Below are 22045 nucleotides of genomic sequence, written 5' to 3' on the forward strand. Positions count from 1 at the left end.
ATTTTAAAGATGAGTCTAAAGAAAGAATTTGAATGTGAAGGAATGAATTTCTCTCCATGCAACTTTGTGGGTAGGTTAGGCATTACACCTTTATCTAATGTATCATCAGTTTTCTCGCACACTTGTTGACCTCTTCCAATCCCCATCAAAGTGACACTGATTCCCCCTGTCAGTTCTGCAAGCATGGCTGGTGACTTTAGGAAACGGAGGAAGAGTGAACCTGCAGTGGGCCCACCCAGAGGCTTGGGTGATCAGAGTATGAACAGGACCAGCCCGGGGCGAGCAGACCTCCAAGGATCAAGTTCCACATTGACGAAGTCTTTCATTAGCTCTTCTCCTTCCTCTCCATCAAGAGCCCAAGGTGAGCCACAATAAATGAACAAAGCATGTTAATTCACAATTTAGCCCAGAGTATGGGGGGAGGGCCCATGATCTTGACTTATGTTTGTTTTACTTATAGTGTCCTGAAGCAAATACCATTGCCCAGCAAAGCCATTGCTACCTAATCCAATTTAAACTGTCAAGCCATTTGAATGTCTTAAAGTACTCAAGCTTGTTACTATTTTCTCAAAATATATTGAATTGTGTTTTTTCTAAAAAAAAACTCAAAGTATTAAATAATTTATTGTCATTTTTATAGAAATGCATTTATAGGCTTTTACATAAGCAAATTTTCTGATGTTATTATAGATAAGTAATTAAATTTGTAGAATAAGAATTATTAATAGCAACAGAAAAATATTGCTTAAAACATGCAATGGGGTACTTTAAATTCTGGATTAGAAAGTAATTTATTTAAGACATGCCTTTAGTCATTTGCTCCATTTTGTTCAACCTTTATTTGTATGGTAGAGTATCACATTCTACCATGCAACACAGTGGTCCATGATGGTTTACAGTAAATAAATACTGGCTTAAAGCCACAAATACAACATTTAGAAATGAGGGGCCTTGGTGAGATGACTCAGTGTGGAAAGGCCCTTGCCACCAAGTTGGTCAACTTGAGTGTAATCACCAGGACTCATATAGTAAAGAAAGAACATACACCCACAAGTTGTCTTTTGACCTCTACTTAAATGTACACATACACGGAAAAAGAAGGAAGGAGGAAAAGAAGTGAAGGAAGAAAGGAAGTGAAGGATGGCCTTCTCTTCTTTGGAAATGCAGTAACCTAAACATTGAAGGGACAGAGTTGCTTATTTGGGTCTCAGGTCCACTACTTGGGTCTTTTTATTTTTCTTTTGACCCATGATCTACTGAGTCAGTAGCATGTCAAATTTGGGGCCCCGCAATCTCCTCCAGTCTTTGAGAGTTAAGATAGAAGAGAATGGGTTTCAAAGCATGTAAAGAAAATTAGAACAGAAGTGTCCATGGAGTGGGACAGTGGAGTGCACCTAACAACTGTATGCCCTGACACTGTTGCCACACAGTGCTAAATGGAAGCAGTGGGTGGTGTGCAAAAGACAGACTGCTTATGATGACTGTTTATGGTCTCTGTGTAGGTGGATGGCTGCACCATCTAAGATCTAACTAGCTCTCAGAAAGTAATTTCCTCATTAACTAACATACCTTCATCATATCATATCTAAGAAAGAAGTCAGTCATGAAATGCCATGGATTCATCATTCTTGGGTACAACCCAAAATGTAAAAGATCCTGATAAATTTAACTATTTTTTTCTTACCATGAAGAGTTAAGTCAAGTTCCTTTCCCAAGTATTGCACATCAACTGAATGAATTGCCCAATTTTTGGAGAATTCAGGAGAGGATGTAATTCATAAATTATTAATAGAGATAGCTATGCTGTTAGCCTGATAGGTTAGAGTTGTGGTTAGAGTTGTGGTTTGGGCATGTCTTGTTGCTCAAACCACCACCAAATTATGCAGTAAGAATATGTTAGCTACACCAAGTCTATTTCGTGTGTGGTTTGGTTTACTGTAGTATCTGCAAAGTTGCACTGAAAAAACATTATCATGTTTTAGCATCAGGCATTCCTCTTTAATTGAAGCTATGTGTGTGACGGTGCCTAGATTAAGCCACACTAACTGCCTTCTCTTTGCTGTGCTAATACTGACATGCTCTCCTCTCTTTGTGAACCTTTTAACTTCTCCAAATGTCTCTCTCCTGCCATGCTGCTCTGGATTGAAAGGTGGGGATGATAGCAAAATGTGCCCAACCCTTTGTAGTTACTCGGGGCTCAATGGCACCCCCTCTAGTGAGTTAGAATACTGTAGCGCCTATAGACAGCATTTGGATGTCCCCGGGACTCTCAAAGGGCCATCACCTTCAAGAATGGATGGCAAATGGCCCGGCAAAATGCGGAGATCTGGAGCAGCACTGAAGAGACTGTGTCCCCAAAAATCAAATCACGTAGCTGTGATGACCTCCTGAATGATGATTGCGACAGCTTCCCAGACCCTAAAGCCAAGTCAGAAAGTATGGGTTCTCTGTTATGTGAAGAAGACTCCAAAGAGGGCTGCCCCATGATGTGGACTTCCCCCTACATCCAGGAAGTGTGTGGTAACAGCAGATCTAGAATCAAACACAGGTCAGCCCATAATGCCCCAGGCTTCCTCAAAATGTACAAGAAAATGCATCGCATCAACCGCAAGGATTTGATGAATTCAGAGGTAATTTGCTCTGTGAAGTCCAGGATACTGCAGTATGAAAAGGAACAGCAGCACAGGGGTCTGCTCCACGGATGGAGCCAGTCTTCCACCGAGGAGGTGCCCAGGGACATGGTGCCCACCCGCATTTCAGAATTTGAAAAGCTGATACAGAAGTCCAAGTCCATGCCCAATCTAGGGGATGAGATGTTGTCTCCTGTAACCCTAGAACCCCAACAAAATGGTCTGTGTCCTAAGAGGCGGTTTTCTATTGAGTCTCTGCTAGAGGAAGAAACTCAGGGTAGACAACCTTCTCAGGGTCAGCGAAGCTGCAAATCTAAAACCCTGGTGCCCATCCACATCGAAGTCACAAGCGATGAGCATCCCAGAACACACATAGAGTTTTCCGACAGTGACCAAGATGGAGTTGTGTCTGACCACAGCGACTATGTTCATGTAGAAGGGTCATCCTTTTGCAGTGAAAGTGATTTTGATCATTTTTCATTCACATCCTCTGAAAGCTTCTATGGCTCCAGCCACCACCACCACCACCATCATCGGCACCTCATCAGTTCCTGCAAAGGCCGATGCCCAGCCTCTTACACTCGATTTACCACCATGTTAAAACATGAAAGAGCTAAACATGAAAACATTGACCAACCCAGAAGGCAAGAAATGGACCCCAGCCTATCTAAACTTGCATTTCTAGTCAGCCCTGTGCCTTTCCGGAGGAAAAAGAATGTGACTCCCAAAAAACAGACTGAACAGGCCAAATGCAAAGCCTCTGTAGTTGAGGCTCTGGACTCTGCCCTCAAAGACATCTGCGACCAAATAAAGGCTGAAAAAAGGAGGGGAAGCCTACCAGACAACAGTATATTGCATAGGCTTATCAGTGAACTGTTGCCAGAGATCCCTGAAAGGAATTCATCCCTTAATGCTCTGAGAAGGAGCCCCATGCACCAGCCTTTCCACCCACTGCCTCAAGATGGTGCTATTCATTGTCCACTCTACCAAAATGATTGTGGGAGGATGCCTCACAGTGCCTCCTTCCCAGATGTGGACACAGCCAACAGCAGCTACCATGCACAGGACTATGGTAGTGCACTGAGTCTCCAAGGTGGATGAACTTTCCTTTCTTTTTCCCTGTGGTTCAGCCGCCATCTTCCCACTCATTCATTATTTTTTTTTCCATCCTATATCTCATCACTCTTGAGCCGTGAGACCACTTGACGTCTTTATGTGTTACAAAGCAAACCTGTGTTGTGCAGACGTGTCTGACTCGGTCATTCTCATTTGCCTGTGTAGTATTTGACATTCATGTATTGATCGAAAGTAATCATCAATTTATAAGCATTTGCTCACTTCAAAATAAAAGAAAGCCCAATTTGTCACTTAATATTAAGGTTATAATGAGTAGGGCTTTGAGAAGGCAAATGATAGGTCCCCATGTCATTAGTGCCTATGTGTATTTGCACTGATGCTACACAGCATGCTTCACAGAAAGTAAATTAAAATGTTTTTAAAAGCTGGTTCTAGAAATTTTCAGATTAAGATGTGTCAGAATCCAACTTTCTAACAAAATAGCCATTTCCTCAGTTATCTAATATCCTGAAATAATCACCATTCAAATTCAAAACAATATATCAAGACAAAACTATAATTCAATATCTGCATCCCTAAAATAATCTATTGATTCATTATGAATCAAAGTCAGTAGTTTCACAGCCTTTCCTTGATTTCTATATTAATGCTAGAACATTGTACCTATTCACTCAAAGAAATCTATCCACACTCAACACACACACACAGGGAAGGGGCAGAGAGAGAGAGAGAGAGAGAGAGAGAGAGAGAGAGAGAGAGAGAGAGAGTACTTTAGCTAGATGCATCATCTAATTGAAACCCCCAATAAGTCAATAGATTATTTTAAGTGCTGTTTTACAATTGAGGAATTGATGGATAAAGAAGATAAAATTTCTCAAGATTACCCAGATTACAGTAATGGCAAAAGAATTCAAGACCATACTAAATAAAAATGTATACTATAAAATAAAATTTCTAAGATCACAGGAAACAAAACTGTTAATAACTACTGGATAATTTTACTTATTCACATATTAACATTTACCTTAACTTTGATAGAATAAGTAGGGCTAGAGAAACTGCTCAGTGGTTAGGAGCCCTTGTTCCTTCCTCTTCCAGATGATCCAGGTTCCAATTCCAGTGTGCACATGGCAACTCACAATAGTAAAAAGGATACAATGGGAAATGGAATAATAGCATAATAGTAAAATAATTTAATTGTTTTATAAATAGACTTATAAATTTTAAATTCAATAAATTATTTAGAATTTCTCATCACTTTCTATTTAGACTAAAAGAAGTTTCATCCAATTTTCTAAACTATCTTCTTCAATTTTCTGATCCCCTATATAAGCATAGTACATTATCAAAACATACATTTGAAATGCTGAAAAAATATACTGTACATAAATAAAATTTATCTTAATGATTTGTGCTATTTAACAGACTTAAATGTGTTAAAGTGAATAAATATTTTTTAAGCTTAGACCTAGGTGCACAGATAAAATTCCATGATGCTACCAGAATATAGGCAAACTTTATTTACATTTCTACATACAAGTCACAACTATAAAAATTTTAAGAAACCGAGAGGGATATTTGCAGTCATAATTTTCAAATGTAATTATATATGCTTTGCTTTAATGTGAACAAGATCTCAATATATCACAAGCAATTTGGCAACTTCATCTGAGGCTTTTCTGGTTATCGTTTCATTTTCTGTAATAACTTACTTTCTGATTAGTTGAACATTCATGTACAAGGGAAAGCCATAAAGGATATGAAATCATAAGACCCACTAAGTATTTACAAACAGAAAGAAAACGGCACACACACACAGAGGGTGGGGGACTATGGCCACAGTCCTGTAATGCTCACACTCTATCTTTCATTTCATCAATACTTCTTAAATTGTATTTGACGTAACATTTCTTTCTACAAATGTGTAACTTTTAAATTCTTTATATATCATAATAATTTTATATTAAAACCAAAAAAAGGAATAGAAAGATTAAGCATGATAAATTTGGAGTATGAAAATCCCTACAACTGTGAATCATCTACACCAAGGATTGCAGTATAATTAATTGGTAATATAATAATAATATTTTCTATATCATTATAATGTTTCTGTTGTATATTTCTTCATTTTCAATGTGTATGTGTGTCTTATATCATACTTTATGGTTAGTTACGAGTTTTACATCCATGTTCTCATTAGTGACATCTCTCCAAAATTTGGGGTAAAGTAATTGCTTCCAGGGAAAAGTGGCTAACCAATCTCCTTTCAATGAAATTAAATCTCACACTGCTTTGCCTTATCCTTTCCAACAGACCACGAGTCACCTAGAAGTCATTCATCTACTTTGACTGACTTGGGAAGAAGTGTATCACGGGAACGAAGAGGAACTCCAGAAAAAGAGGTACTTAGTTCAATAGTTTTAAAAAGACCTTCTGAGAAAGCACTCACCAGCCAAATGTGTACCTCAGACACAGAAAGAATTCAGACTGAAACCTAACAGCAACAAGAAGAGTCTAGAAGCAGTTCTGCTTATAGTCTGTGTCTAGGGCCTGAGTTCCAGTCACTCCCAATTTAGGATGCACTTTGGGCAATGAGGCTTTTCTGAGTCTTGGCCTGGTAGCCATAAACTAGTAGAGTTCTAATTAGCCTTCTTTGTGGAGGGAGGGACGTTTCTACACAGTACTTTGGCTGGAGAAAACTATCAAGTTCTTGTAGTGTTGGGAAGTTCTTATATACCACTGCTGGTCCATCATCCTAAGGCAGGGCTGGACTACCTATTCCTAACTTCATTGAAAGCCATGAGGGCTTGGAGAAAATTAAAAACTGAACTCTGACAGGTATCCGAGATACCCTGTGGGACCCCTACAAAGTCATAAATTGTCTATTTCTTGAGGCTCATGAGAATCACAAGGGGGAGGAGGGGAGAAAGGATTAATGGTTGGTGGGAAGGAAGAGCTGATATCATTAGCTACATGGTATGTTGTTTCTCAAGTAGATTTGTGGGCCCCAGAGTTTGAGGGTAGGCATGGGCACCACTTCATAATGAAAAGATAAGCCAAAGGATTCCTGAACCTTCCATTCTTCTATTTTTGGCTACTTAACCTCTTAATAACTGGGCTCCTACTTCCTGGATAATCAGTATTAAGTTAAGAATTTAAATCCCTTTGTGTCTTTTGTTTCTTTTATTATGATTCAGACAGACTAGTGTCAACCCACAAAAGTTAGATCAGCTGGCCCTCCATAATTTTCTATTTGTAGTACTCAAAAATGACATACCTAGGACAGAATCCTTGGTGGACATTTTATCCTATCCTATCCTATCCTAGCATTAATCTGCTTTAGTTCCAGACCAATGAAGAAATCAGCTACTGTATCCCCATGAAGCTCACTAGTTTAAAGGTAGCACTAACTGATACATTTGTAACTTGCACATATCACTTACATTACAGTGTTTTATTTTTCTTATATAAAATCTAAAATATTTAAATTAGTGCTTGAATGCTTACCTTTCTTTTCAGAAATTGCCTGCAAAAGCTGTCTATGATTTCAAAGCTCAGACATCTAAGTAAGTGAAATAAAAAACTCACTACGTGTTTGAACTTCATTTTTTACTATTGTAGGGAGATGTGTGTGTGTGTGTGTGTGTGTGTGTGTGTGTGTGTGTGTTATGTGTGTATATCAGTGGGAAGACGCAACTCACGAGTCTATAATATAGTCTAGTCCTCTAGCTCCCTTGAAATTGCTAACTAGGATAGGATAACTTGTTTTCAAGTTCAGTTGTAAATCCCTGGGTCTTAAATCACATCAGTTACGTTAATGGAGCACAATGAAGTCTGAATAGGAAAATAATAAGGAATAAAGATTATTTTTTTTCCTGTCAAGAAATTATCCCTACCTAGTGAGGAGAGATTGACCTCATTTATCTGTCCAGCTGTGAGTACAGTCCATGGATGGGAGCCTGCACACAGATAATTCTGTAGTGACTGCTCAGTCTCACAGCACTCAAAGCTTAGAGATTCTAAAGAAAGCCTGCTCCTGTCCTGTGTACTGAGTGTTGATGTTTTCTTAGACCTGGGTTTCATCCTTTTAGCCCTTTTCTTTGGGAACTTCTTCATTCAAAAGATGAGACAAGTCAATTGGGAAGACTAGTGCTGAGCTCATAATACATGTACATTGGAGGGGGATGTCCCCTTCAAAAGCATGACCCCACCACCAATCACCAGAAAGCCTCTCATATGGCTTCACCTCAAAGTATTTATAACAACTTCACAGTCGTGCTTAGCTTGGGATAAATCCTGTATCAAAGGGCCTTTGTGAAGCATTCAAGACACGAACTAGAACACAACAGCATTTTGTTTCTTCTATACTCCAGTCCTAATTACTGTTCTTGGGTCATGATGTGGCATTTGGTAAGACGTTATGAGAAAATTATATCAAAGATATTCATTGCATTTATTCTTTGTGACAGGCCAACAAAATTTTTCCTAAATATGTACCACCAGAAGGACATCTGTCTAAGGCTCAAAGGGTGTTTCATGAAGTACATGAGGTTGAGAGGGAAAGTGGAGGGTGTGAGATATGCTAGAATGGAAGGAGCAGGGGTTGATTTGATAGCCATTATATTTGTATACATTGTATACATGCATACAATTCTCAAAAAATGTTTTTAAAAATAAAATAAAAGTGAAAAAATACACAAGAGATCTCTACATGTGGTATTATGTGTGTGCACATATACTGGCACACACAAATAAATGTAAAATAAATGATAAAGTGGGCTTCAAAGAGAAGACGACATGCATCACAGGAAGACAATTGAATCACTGGCTTTAGTTTGCCCCTCATCCATGGACCCCAGCCTCTTCTGGGGTTCCCCGATGGAGAGTCAGGGAATCTTGCTTTCCCATGTTGCTGTGGGGTGAAAGAACATGGCACCTTTCTGTCTGTGCCATCCCACCTTTCACTGAGAACATGAGCAGGTCTGTCTAATGAACTCTAACTGTGTGAGCTTTTGGTGAAGTAGATTCACCAACCACCCACAGCGGCCCAAAAAGAAAGTGGGTCTGCTCATCCTATAAATAGTTTGGTCTTATTATAGCTTAATGGTCCTCCTCCTGTTCTTTTCCCAGAAAATATAAAGAGAACACCCGTCACCTCCAGTGTGGTTCTATATTTGACCTAAAAATTAGAGTGATGGGCAACTTGTACAACTTTCAAGACTCACACACCCAAATACCTATGAAAACTGTAGACCAAGACAGTTTTAGTCCCTTTAAAATGGCCAAAAAAGAGATATGACTGTTTTGATATGAAATATGAACAACACACACACTAATATATCTATGTTGTAAATGAGTATGCATCTAGAGCTATTTTTATTATTTAATACATCAAAACTAATAAGTCTAAAACTAAAGCTAACTAATTCACATAAAAAAGTCTCAATTTTAGATGGGAAGAGATGACATCTCATTTCCCATGGGTCCACAGTTGCCATTATTTTAAAATGCAATAAAAATACAGCAAATTTATCAAAATGGGACTCTAGATCTGACATGAGAGGGACAGAGCTTTGAAAACTGAATAATGCAACTTTCCCTTTACTGGATATATCCAGAACTCTAAATGCATATTAAGTAGAAAAGATCTACATTCATATTTTAAAAAATCAGTTGCCTATAATTTCCATACATATTCAAAAATATTAAGTTGATGTTTAGAAATGTTCCTGCTATTAGGTTATAGACATTATATATGACTATAAACTATCAAGATCACAATAATCTATACTCTCGCAAATATGTCATCGCAGGATGCAGCTTATACAGGGTGGATCCATATACTTGCTCTTCAAAATCAATCCCAAGATTACATAAGTGACTTCCAGAAATTTGTAAGAAAAGTCCTTACCTAACTGAACTTGGCAAATGTTTTCATGTGGGAGGTGTACTTCTGGAATGTCAATCATAGGATTAATTATTGTTCATCCAGAAAGAGTCCATTGGTCATGTCTCTTACAGGGAGCTATCATTTAAGAAAGGAGATACTGTCTACATCCTCAGGAAAATCGACCAGAACTGGTATGAGGGGGAGCACTACGGAAGAGTAGGCATCTTTCCAATCTCGTATGTGGAGGTACGTCCTTTTTCCTTATCTCCAGAAGGATGCTGTTCCACAGGTTATCACAAGTTAAGAACCAATAACTGTTCTCCATTATAGAAACTAACACCTCCAGAGAAAGCGCAGCCTGCCAGACCACCACCCCCAGTCCAGCCTGGAGAGATTGGCGAAGCCATAGCCAAATACAACTTCAATGCAGACACAAACGTGGAACTCTCCCTGCGAAAGGTAACCTGGCTATGTTCTTCACCAGGGTGTTTTTACAGAGTGTACAATTCTGAACTCAATATAGACTAGTTTATTTTCTAGAACGTTCTCTTTAACACCAGCTTGCTAACTTTGTTCTGGACCTCTTGTAGTTTTGAGTAAAAAGTTAAATAAAGTTATCTGGCATTGACCTGCCCACTGCAAGAAACGTAACAGTGATTAGAAATGTCTACTATCACAAAGGCCCATGTTTTATTCAAATGGCCAGAATGGCATAGCCATTCACCAAGTAGAATGGATGCTGGTGTCCTGATAAGAGCAGGGGGATGTTAGCCCATGCCACAGCTGTGGAAATTCTAGATTACCATCTTTGCCTCATGCTTTATTTGCTCTTTGACACTTCTCAGGACATGCAAATTAAAGAAGGAAAATGGTGTACCATTCTGCTTCATGCATTCCAGGGGATGGCTTTTGTGACCCATTTCAAATACATCTTCTGATAAATGAGTCTACTGTCATTGATCTGGCATCTCTACACCATCTGCCCTTTGAAATAACTTCCGCCAGTTTGAAATAACGGGTACTTTGTACCAGTATGAAACATGTATAAAAGCCCATTCCCATTAACCAAGCATCCTTAGGACTCTAATGTTATGAATGGAAGGCTTATCATGCATCCATGCTACAATCTATGCTTTTCTAATAAACACTAAAACCTTACTTGCATTCTTCTGATCAAGGCAAAACAGGAGGTATAAAACTTTCCCAAATAATGAACTACTGTTTATAAGAAAATAATGACAACTGTACTTTTTATTTCCTGTGTCTCTACTTATAACACATTTCCCAATGCTCATTACAGGGCGACAGGATTATTCTTCTTAAAAGAGTTGATCAAAACTGGTATGAAGGTAAAATCCCCGGAAGCAACAGGCAAGGCATCTTCCCTGTCTCCTATGTAGAAGTCATCAAGAAGAACACAAAAGGTGCTGATGATTACCCTGACCCTCCTATACCCCACAGCTACTCTAGTGATAGAATTCACAGCCTAAGTTCCAATAAGGTAAGCAGCTGTTCTATCATGTTAACTCTGAACTTGGAATCTCAGGATTATAATGAGTGGGTGATTTGGGGGACCATCACACCATGGTATCATTGAAAAGAAACAAATTCATATATTATATTCATATATGTGAATTCCAGATCAGAAAATCTAAGTTAATTTTCCTCAAATACATGCTAGGATAAAGGCTGAGTGCTCATTTTTGCTAATTCATTTCTCAAGTTTAGGTGCATAAAGAGAAAAATGTTAGCATCACCAGCACTTCTTGATATATGTCTGTATTTTGGTATAAATATATTATACATGCACACATAGATACATTTACCCCCTAAATTGTGCATCACTATGTAATTGGTAGGTGTACAATAGTCTATGAAAGTCTTAAGGCATTTTCTACATAGCACAAGACATTCTTAACTTTGGGCCTATAACTTTGCATGAAAATATGATAGATTATTAGAAATAGTAAATTTTCTTCATTAGTTTTAGAGCTGTAAATTCCACTAACTTAATTAAGCTGGTAGCTGCAGATGGCTTTTTTTCTCGATACAATTTAGAAGAGAATTTTCCCTCCTGAATTGCTTTATTAAAGTTATCCTAGTTATCCTCCTACTTCCCTCATTCACAAAATGTTTTTTCCTCACTCTTCTATTGAATTATAAGATATTTTAAGGGTGTAAATAGGGATTTCTTTTTCTTTTACAGTTAGTTATTGTCAAATGCCTCCCAATATGAAAAATGATGTATTGGGCTGTGTAAAGTAGTAACTTAGTTGAGACCAAGGCAAGATTGTGCAAAAAGAGACTATTAAACACTGTGAATGGGTGAAGCCAAGATCATTTTCAGTAATGAGTCCAGGGACCTAAACCACTCTGTAGTAAATGACCTGGGAATAGTAAATAACATATGAATCTATCTCAGTTGAGCTGTTTTCCTCCTTTAAAAAGTCAGTATTTGGCATTATTCGTTCTAATCCTTTTGTAAAAAAAAATGGGTTTAGTCAAGGTAATTACCCTAAAGTTTCTATCACTGGATAACTGAGTGGTTTGCACAAGTTTGATTATGAAAGTTCTAGAATTTAACAGTTAGATTAGAGATCAACATCCTTCCTTCAGTAGTTTCTATTCTTAAGTGGGTGGGGGGGGGGAGGAATCTTTATCCATCCACATATGTCTTACCCACCATCCATTTATCATAAAAGAACTGTCAGATGACTCTTTAGTGACAGAACCTTTAAATAAACCAATGCAGAAGAGAACAGCATGTACCTACAAATGCTTTCTTAGCATTGAAGAACTTCTCCCATATGCTATAATTAACAATGGCAAGCTTATAGTTTAAGTCAGTGTTTTCAGTCTTTGCTCTGAATATGTTTTAAATGCCATTCATGTTTTTTGTTATAGTACCTCATTTTGAATCAAGGAATGTACAAATATCAGATTTTAATAGAGGAATGTATTAGTTAACTAGGAACCAATTATCTTCTTCTGTTTCAAAAAAAAAGTATGTCAAAGTTTATATCCATAATTTGAAAGAATTTCCAGTTTTGTCTCCACTGGTTATCTATCCTATGATGTTATTGCCTTAATGAAGGAAATTCCTGTAATGTTTCCCTGGTCAAGAAAAAGAAATACATCTTTTTAAATAGTGAGATACAAAAGCAGCAACAAAGTACAGCTCCTACTTTCTAACTGATATTTGCAAAATAGAGAAAGGAATGCTAATGAGTTTTGAATCACTCCAGCAAGTTCAAATTATATAGCTTGACATATTTCTATTTTGAGAAAGGCTCATATATAAGTTGCTTATTATTTCTAATTTTGGTACAATAGAATCCAATTCCAATCCTTTTTTATTCATCTTATTTTTTCTTCATGTTACATACCAACCACAGGTCTACCTCCCTCCCCTTCTCCCCTCCCCCAACCTCCCCCTTTCTTAAAATGAAATAACCGGTTAAGAGTAATGGCTGCTCTTCCAAAGGAACTCAGTTCAATTCCCAGAACCCACTTGGCAGCTCTCAACTGTCTGTAACTCCAGTTCTAGGGGATCTAACACCCTTACACAGACATACATGCAGGCAAAACACCAATGCACATAAAATAAAAAAGAAATAAATTATATTTTAGAAAGATGAATTAACTTTAATTTTGTGTTATAAGTATGTTTTGTGATATAGGGACTCCTTAATCAAAATTAACACTTAATTTGACTTTTGGTATTATCAAGTCCATTTTTAAATGTTTGCTTTTTTGGCCTTTTAACATGTATAGAGATAACACAAGGGCAGTGACAGTTAAGTCAGTAAGAACATATTACAATAGAGACTACAATTGCAACGATGATGTCAAAACCTAGAGATATCTTGTGCACATAATATTTCTGTCCACATTAGGGAAAAAAAAGTAAAGTTATTCACCTTGAGTTACTATCAATCTAACTCATTTCCAAAATCTAAATACTGAGATCAAATCTTGCAACAAGTGTAAAATTGAATTTTAGCTAGTGAGAGGGCTTCCATAGACTATCAAATGAGAGTTAATCTGTAGGACCAGTATAGTACAGTATGACTTCACATCGGTGGCAGCACTCTAGAAAGCACTAAAGTAAAGGTCATCCACGGCATCTTTCATGACCTTGGAACAGCATGTAGCATTGCTTTTCCTGTCCAACAAGGGTAGAACAAGATAAATTACAAAATAGTCCACAGCCCATCTGAAAGTATTCCTTTTGAATTTGCAGTTGTTGTTTTATTTAAAATATTCAAATTATATAAAAAATATTCAAATATAAGAAATGATATTTTGGCCTCAGAACATCCAGCCTCATAAATTATATTCTTTGGGCTTACATAAAATATCAAGCTTAGAATATGAGTTTGCATCAGGATCTCATGTCGCCTTCTGTGTAAACATTTACTTGGGAGGACTTTTTAACTTTGAAGCAGTTGTTTCTGCAAGATTGGCTTATACTGATCACAGGGATCTATGATTAACAAATATGTTTTTAGCATTTATACTAATCTCAAATACTTTATGCCATGTACATGGGACAATTGTAAATACTCAAAGGAATGGGCACCTCTGCAGAGTGGGAGAACAGTAAATAAATTCAGAGATTAAAGCAAAGCTTAGTTATTTAATATTTTTCTGTGCTAACAATGCCCAGATACATCTGAAATATGGATAAGAGCCCATGCAGTCTCAGAGGCAGATTAACATTAGGCCTCCCGGGGTTCCATTTGTCTGTCTCCTTGACCTCTATGAATTGCTATCTCCTCCTTTGATGCTTAAGATACCTTCTAAAACTAATAATAGGTTGCTCAAGAAGGGTTTACAATTAGTCTGGATGATTTTATGCATTTAAATTTCAAATAACTTCCTCCAGTCTAGACATCTCCCAAGCATCTTCCATCAACATCTGTGCTACAGCTGAAAATCATATTCACCACCACGCCTTTCCTTTGTTTCTCTCTGTCATATTTTCACATGTGGTTGTTTTCTTTGTTTCACTTCATAACTCCTGCTCATTTATAAGCTGGCTTCCAGTGATCAGACCTGTCCACCCACATACACTTCTCTGCCTGGCACAGAAAAAGGAGCCCTCCGGGGGACTGCCCAAGTGCCACTGTCACTCACAGACTGGTGTCCAGCAGCAAACCCATTGGCCCCAACACCATCCTCTTTCCTCGACAACTTCTTGGTTGAATTAGAGAAGTTTAGTACTTTAACCTTGCCATCTGACAAGGCCAAAGTGAACATCCTAAACCAGGCCATCCTTGAAATTAAGGAGGAACCCTCTCATCTCCCCCTCTCACTGCCTCCAGCATCTGTACCAGTTGAATCACCCCGCTGCCTATCACCTTCTCCTCACTCAAGTACCGCCTCAGCTGGGGTGCAGACTGATGATACGGTGTCTCTTCAGGATCCCACAAAGGACACTCAAAGAAAACTTATAGATCTAAATAAAAAGAGATGGGTCTTTTCAAACCCTGCCAAAATCCTTGAAGTCCTAGGTGATAAATTTGTGGCCTCTGCATGCAGCCACGTGGGTGCCTTGCCTATAACTCTTCCTGCCATTGGAGAGGAAGATGAGGGAATCTGTGAGGGGCTTGAATACCAAAGATGGCTGCCAGGATCTCAAGAACAAGATATCACATGGTACGGCCACAACATTACAGAAGTAACACCACAACTGCACATCAAGGAGGAAGAAGATGAAGATGACCCTAACTGCTTAAAATATTCACTAGGCATTTGCCCACATCCTAGGACCCCCAAGGAAAACATCAATGCAACAAAAACCAGTAATGAGGTATTTAATTTTACCTAATTACTGGGGACTAACCAGTTTTAGAATTATCCAGAAGAGTTAATGATATTACTAAATATCTACTCCTGACAGTGCCTTAACAGGCTTCCTTATTCCAAATAGAAGCACTGGAAATTCCAGGGTGGGAGGTATATGTAAATACAACATACTTTATGTAAACACAACATACTTTATTGAAATGATGGGGGTTTATTTAGTGCAATTGCACTCTCCCATTATTCCAGTCACTATAAATTTAACTTTGATGTACTGAAGCTTATTGTCTTTCTAATATTCGTAATAATAGCTAATCATTAGCTCTTAGTGCCAGATGCTACTCTCAAAGCGCAACAGAGCTAGGAATTTTAATTTTCAAAACCCAGAGGGCTAGGAAATATGGTTATCCACACTTTAGAGGTAAAAAAACCTGATGGATAGACAGGTTTATCTAATTCCAAGATAACTTGATGGCAGACTGCAGAAAAACAGTGAGGTAAATAAAGTAAAATGTCAAACAACTGAAATAGTTCTCCAGTCCCCTTTTGACTCTTCTGAAGCAGTCGCTTTCTTGAGGTTGGTAGCTACTTATAATTCTGGGTCCTGCAACTTGGTCTTACAAAGGACCTTAAATTTATGACCTTCTCTCTTAAAAACAAATTAATCTCTCACATGTGAATTGTCTAAATTCAAGAGCAAGTAAAATTACCTATAAATTCTGAAGTTTTTAAATAAAAAACGTTTGTAGTATATTAAGTCATGGTTATATTACCCAAGTCATCCCTTCAATGATTCATCTATTTCCAAATAACTAGCCACAACTTTGTAGGAAGCAATCCCACTGCTAAGTAAGAGAGAATTCACTGTAGAAGCCAAGCATGCAGCTAAGTCTGTTGTCTAAACATCAAATTTCATGTGGTTTCATTTACAGGATGTGCTATCTGCCTGTTTCAGACAGTATCCCAGGCATAGCATTCATCTTTCTGAGGTTAGCTCAGCCGAAAGTTCTCTCTATGCTCAAAGAAATTCTAGCTTCCTAGCTGAGTGACTGTTTACCTCACTTTAACCAACTTTATAGGCAATTTGTATGCCATTGCAGACTTTTAGGTACTTTGTTGCCTTCATGTTGGAGGGGGAAAAAAGACATCACAGACAAGACTAGTAGAACACAGACACTGTTATCTCCAACCACCCACACCCCCAAATCATACCCACTGAGATTTTGAAATTAAAATTCAATAGGCTAAGTCAATGCTTTCAAAGCAAGAATACATTGATACCATATCCCCAAGATATTTTACAACTTTTTACGTTATCAGATATGGAAGGTACTCTCTTAAGACCATGTCCCTTCATCTGGACATGATCATAATCACATCTTGTCTTTCCTCAACATTTAAGCCACCTTCATTTGCTTCTGGAGATGGAACGGCTACACCTTTCCCCAGCTGTCTGTTTCCCTCCCCTCCGTGTCATTCTTCTCTGGCCTCTGTCTCTGATCTTGCCTGTGAGCTTTTTCAGCCCATCCAGGCCTCCTCACCTCCTCTCCTCCCCAAATACCCTCATCAACAGGAGATAAGTTCACAAGAATCAAAGGTAACTGCATCTTGAGTGTGGTTCAATTTATTGCATGTCTTTCCATGATGTTCAGTAGAGATGTATGCATTGAGATCCATGCTGTCTTACAAGATCTAAAAAGTTATGCAAATTGTGACTGCTACCTTTTAACACCATCAGCATGGCCTTCTATCCCAAATTTTAAGAGACAAATCCACATTAGCAATTATATGCATATTTCGAAGGAAAACCTTAAACTTACTTCATAATCAAGGTAACCATTAGATTCTGTCTTAAGCTTCAAGTCAGCCTGGGAGCCTTCATGTTCAGAGGCATAAGCTCAGTGTCTGCCAACTCCAGTCACTTCTCAGTAGACATGATGCCTCCCATCAGCCAGTTCACAGAGCCTAAGAATGGGGTGATCCTCAACATTACTTGGGTAGAGCCCCCTCTCCCACATGATACAACAAGGGGGATTTTTTTGGTGCTTACCACAAAGCATCCATCTCTAGTACTTACAGTGCAGTCCAGAAGCCCAGCTGATACGTAACTTTCCCTAGGATATCGCTTTTAAATGAATGATTGGTCTTAGAAAATGATATTGACAAACCAAGATAAAAATCAATATATCACAGAAAAGTTTTGATTTTAGAGTGAGAGTGATCCCAAAATCTTTCCCTCTAGACTTCAAAAACAGCTAATCCTTGGGTTTCATCTTTTGAAAGTGATACAGGGGCCTCTGTTGATAAGGAAGGAGTTAAAGCTCCGACACAACCACATTTCAGTATCTGTTAAGCAACAATCCTACATCCAGCATCGTCAATAGTCTTCAGAATCCCCATCACCATCGAATGACACAGCCCCTCTGTGTGACGCTACTCTAGGTATGGAAAGAGATCTTGGGAGAAAAGAATAGCAAGTTTAAGGACCAATTTCTCTCCACTCTGAGTTCTCATCTTAGCTAAAAATATATAATTATAAAACCTTTTAAGACTATAATGCTACTTTAGATCATGTCTAAGGCTATTAAGTACCTTTTACCCCTCTTTCTGAGGCTCCTATTTTTAAAAGTCAATATAAAGCTTAATCAGTACATGAGAAACTACTTCTAAAACAGTGGTTCTCAACCTTCCCAATGCTGCAATCCTTTAATACATTTCCTCATGTGGTGGTGAGCCCCAACCATAAAATAATTTTCATTGCTACTTTATAGCTGTAATTTTTACTACTGTTCTAAATTGTAATGTAAATATCTGATATGCAGGCTCTCTGATGTGCAATTCCAAAAGGGGTCATGACCCACAGGTTTAACCATTGATGTTAAACTCATCATTATAGTAACAAGGGAAAAACTAAAATTTAAAGAGGTTTATCTCTACCATAAGAGCTAAGAGCATTTCATATACTCTTTGGGGATCAATATGTCTAGAATGATATGGAAAACTAGAAATATCCACAATAACATTTTTTAAAGAATATTTTAATTCTACATGAAATGATCAATTTCAGGAAAGCAAACTTTTGTCTCTTGTTTTTATATCATTTGTAGGAACAAATGTTGTACATTAATCCTCCACTCAGTTTTCTAAGCCCTATAAATCTATTTCACACTCATAAGAAGAGTGCAAGTTGACTGAACACATATGTGCTTATAAATATAAAAACAAGCTGATTTGTTCTCAGATCCCACCTTCATTACAAGGGAAGAAACGTTGACATAAAAGAAAACTAATGTTCTAATAGGCATAGAACAGTATACCTAAAAATAATCATAGTAACATTTTATTAACCCATACCAACTGTTCTTGAACTCAGATGAATGAGAGAGAGAGAGAGAGAGAGAGAGAGAGGAGAGAGAGAGAGAGAGAGAGAGAGAGAGAGAGAGAGAGAGAGAACATCCCATGTAGCACAGTGGTATCAAAATTTGCTGTTTCCTCTTTCAGAAATGTCCCATGAGCACAACTAGGTAAAAGCAAGTTAGGAACAGTGGTCTACACTCAGTGACCATGTGCATGAGTGAAAACAAAAACAGGGATGGATACAGGGAAGCATCAAACACCCTCTCCCACAGCCTTAGACAACCATGACAACCATACATCTTCCCAAGTGACTAAGATTGTGACCACTAATGGCCTTTTTTTTTTTTTTTTTTTTTTTTTTTGGTCTAAGCTACTACAGTCTTTCACTCAAACGTATATTTGGTCTTACTAGTGTTATCTGAATTCTAGTCAAATTCTAGACCCTGCATTACTAGGTCCTGACTGCCCCATAAAGAAAAATAAAACAAACTCATGTCAAGACTCGCCTGTTCACTGTCATAGTGAAGATCTTTGAGAGAATATTAAAAGAAGCTGGAGCCAGGCAATACACAGCATTTGATTATATTTCACTACCTCCCATGCCTGACCCCACCCTCACCAGAAAAAAAAATCATTTTCTTCTTAGGAACTTTGTTAGAACATTTTTACAGAGCAGCTTTCTATAAAACTTGATAGGCATTAAGCCAAGTTTCTTTTACCTCACCTTGTTTAGTACTGCTTGCCACTTGATGAATACAAAGAAAACAGATGGGCTGGAGAGTGTTTTGGATGCATTTATTAAGCATTCTCCTAATTAAGGAGGCAATATCCCTGATGTGTGTTCCTAGCCACCTACGTTCTATTCAGATATGTCATCCTGCCAGTTTCCCTCTGCACATCCTTTCTTCACTGTGAGCCCCCTAGCAGAGTTGCAGCTGAGCCAGGAGGGTGGAAGCTGCATGGGGCAGACAGAGCGGCTAGACGCAGACTGCTCACCCTCCCTGCTGCACTAATAAGTCGTGAGCTTGGCATGCTGTGTGTGCATGCAAGACAGCCAACCAAGAAGGTTCCTCCTGCAGACCACATAAGGAAGACAGAACTAACCCCCTTCTTATGGCTTTTCTAGGCTGATTTAAAAAGCAAGACATTTGTCCTGGGTAAGCCGCCTCGTAGCCCAGTGATGTCTAAGAGGCCCTGCAGTTCACCTGTCAGGAGTTTTCACAGGGTAGGGTCGGACACCCCCACCTACACCAGTCATCCTGGAAACCCTGCCACTTCCTTAGATGACTTTGCTGTGATTGGGCTGAGGAGGAGTCCCCTGAGATGTAATCACCCGCAATTGAGGAGCTATGGGCTGTGTGCTTCCCCGTTGTACATGTCAAGTTTCTCAAATCCAAAATGGCATGGTCAAATGCTTCACTACACAAGCAAGAGTGCAGTGTGTACTGTTTTTTGTCTCCTTTCCATGTTCAAGTGCTGTTTTCCAGTCACTGTTTTCAGTGTGGAGAACTGAAGTGCTACCTGTGGTCTACTGAGCTCACCTGCTTTCAGTCATGTTAGCTGCAATGTCTCTCTGTTGCTATGGATTTGTTTTCAACTGTGAGCCATTGCAAAAGACTCTGTTGCTTGGGAGGTATGTGCCACATTCTCTCCACACTGCTTCCCATAATGCAGCTCTCTGGCGTCTGCCTGGTCACAATTCCCTCACAACTTTGACCGAGCTTTGAGGTCAGTTGCTCCCCACTCTACCCCTTAACTATTCAGTCCTGTAACATCTGCAGAACTTGAGAACAGATAGATTCTAAATGGCTTCCCAAGCTCTGGGGAAGGCAGCCAAGGAATTTGGGGATTTCCATCTATGCATACCTCAGGGTTCCTTTTACCCTGTCTAAGTTAATGGACCCTAATTTAGCTTTGACCAGCCTACCACACAGCTATGCTCTGCATTTCGAGTTCTCCAGGCTTAATTTTTAGTGTTCTTTCTTTCCATTTCATAAATGCATATTGTGTTGTATGTTAGACATTTTGTGCTCATTGCTTTGCAGAGTCAGACCTACTTTTATTGTCGAAGACGACTTGTATTGCTATAGGGAGAGAGGAATGTCAATTTGTTGTAGAGATCTTGTCTCTACTGAACAGCCTCCCACAGCTGACACACAAACTTGGGGGTGGAAGGAAGAGACAGCAGACAGGAACAGACAGAGGATGATCTAGTTTTACAAAAATAGATTGATCTCATCCATAAGTTCCCATGGGTAAGATGACATGCTTTGCATCACCCTGAGGTTTTTGTGTTGCCCATATTTCCATCTTATAAATGTGTTTGAGGGCCAGAGAGTTCTCTTTTAACTTATGCAGAGTTGTGTTTCACCTTCATAATCTAAGAGGAAAGTAGCCAATAAGCATAAGCATGGAACTGTTAGTTACCAGAGTTACAGCCAGCTAATTGTGGCTGGTATGTACTACAACTAGCATTTTTCTGAGAATGACTTGGGAACCCAAAAAGAACTTATAATGCTTGCAGAGATTTTTTTTCCACATTTGTTTTTAAAGTAACAGCACATACTCTTTAAAGAATTATCTAACATAAAGCCAGTTCTCCTGGGATAGATTGAGAGAAGTATAAATAAATACTTGGCCTTTAAACTTCCCTCTGCAATAGTCTATGTAATCTGCTGATCCCAGACTCTAGGATAGATTTCCAACCAGCTTCATTACAAGTAGGATTTTATAATTGTTCCTGGCTGTAAAAAATAGCATGTGTTTAAAATCTGCTTCTTTTGTATCCATTTTTACATTGTATCCATTTTACAATCATTTTTTTAAAAAAAATATGTTCTTATAGAAATTTCTTAATGAAACCACTGTTTTCATATAGTTAACACACACAGTGACACCGAAAAGAGAAAACAAACAAAAAAAAGTTTAAAAAAAATAGGGTGCCATGAAAAAAATAGCGTGATGCATCATCAGATTTTCAGAATTTTACTGAACTCCAAAGACTCCCTAAGGAAATATAACCATAGTATAATTCTTGCTCAGAATGTCCCATGTGGTAATGGGAACCTATTAATTTGAAAGCTGCCTCCTTATTCTCACAGTCTGTGGCAGCCTCTCCAAATGCTGTAAGTGTATAATGTTCTGGATTTATCTCAGCTGTGCTGAGAGGCTATGTGGGACAGAAATGCCTGCGCCATTAAGATAGAAATGAACACAGACCTAAAACACTGGTGGCTAACAAGTCATTTCTTCTGAGAATCGAAAATGAGGGAAAGTGGAGAGA

General features: G+C 38.4%; 1 protein-coding gene across 1 annotated transcript in view; it reads left to right on the forward strand.

Annotated features, from left to right (window-relative positions):
• Positions 1 to 22045, forward strand: part of LOC127220827 (sorbin and SH3 domain-containing protein 2-like) — a 57719-nt gene that overhangs the window by 26355 nt on the left and 9319 nt on the right. Inside the window, 8 exon segments of the mRNA XM_051182707.1 lie at positions 174 to 361; positions 2150 to 2260; positions 2263 to 3723; positions 6021 to 6109; positions 7227 to 7273; positions 9729 to 9843; positions 9928 to 10056; positions 10898 to 11098. Coding sequence (XP_051038664.1) covers positions 174 to 361; positions 2150 to 2260; positions 2263 to 3723; positions 6021 to 6109; positions 7227 to 7273; positions 9729 to 9843; positions 9928 to 10056; positions 10898 to 11098 — 2341 coding nt within the window.

The sequence above is a fragment of the Phodopus roborovskii genome, unplaced genomic scaffold (genome assembly GCF_943737965.1).
Source record: "Phodopus roborovskii unplaced genomic scaffold, PHOROB, whole genome shotgun sequence".
Lineage (NCBI taxonomy): Eukaryota > Metazoa > Chordata > Mammalia > Rodentia > Cricetidae > Phodopus > Phodopus roborovskii.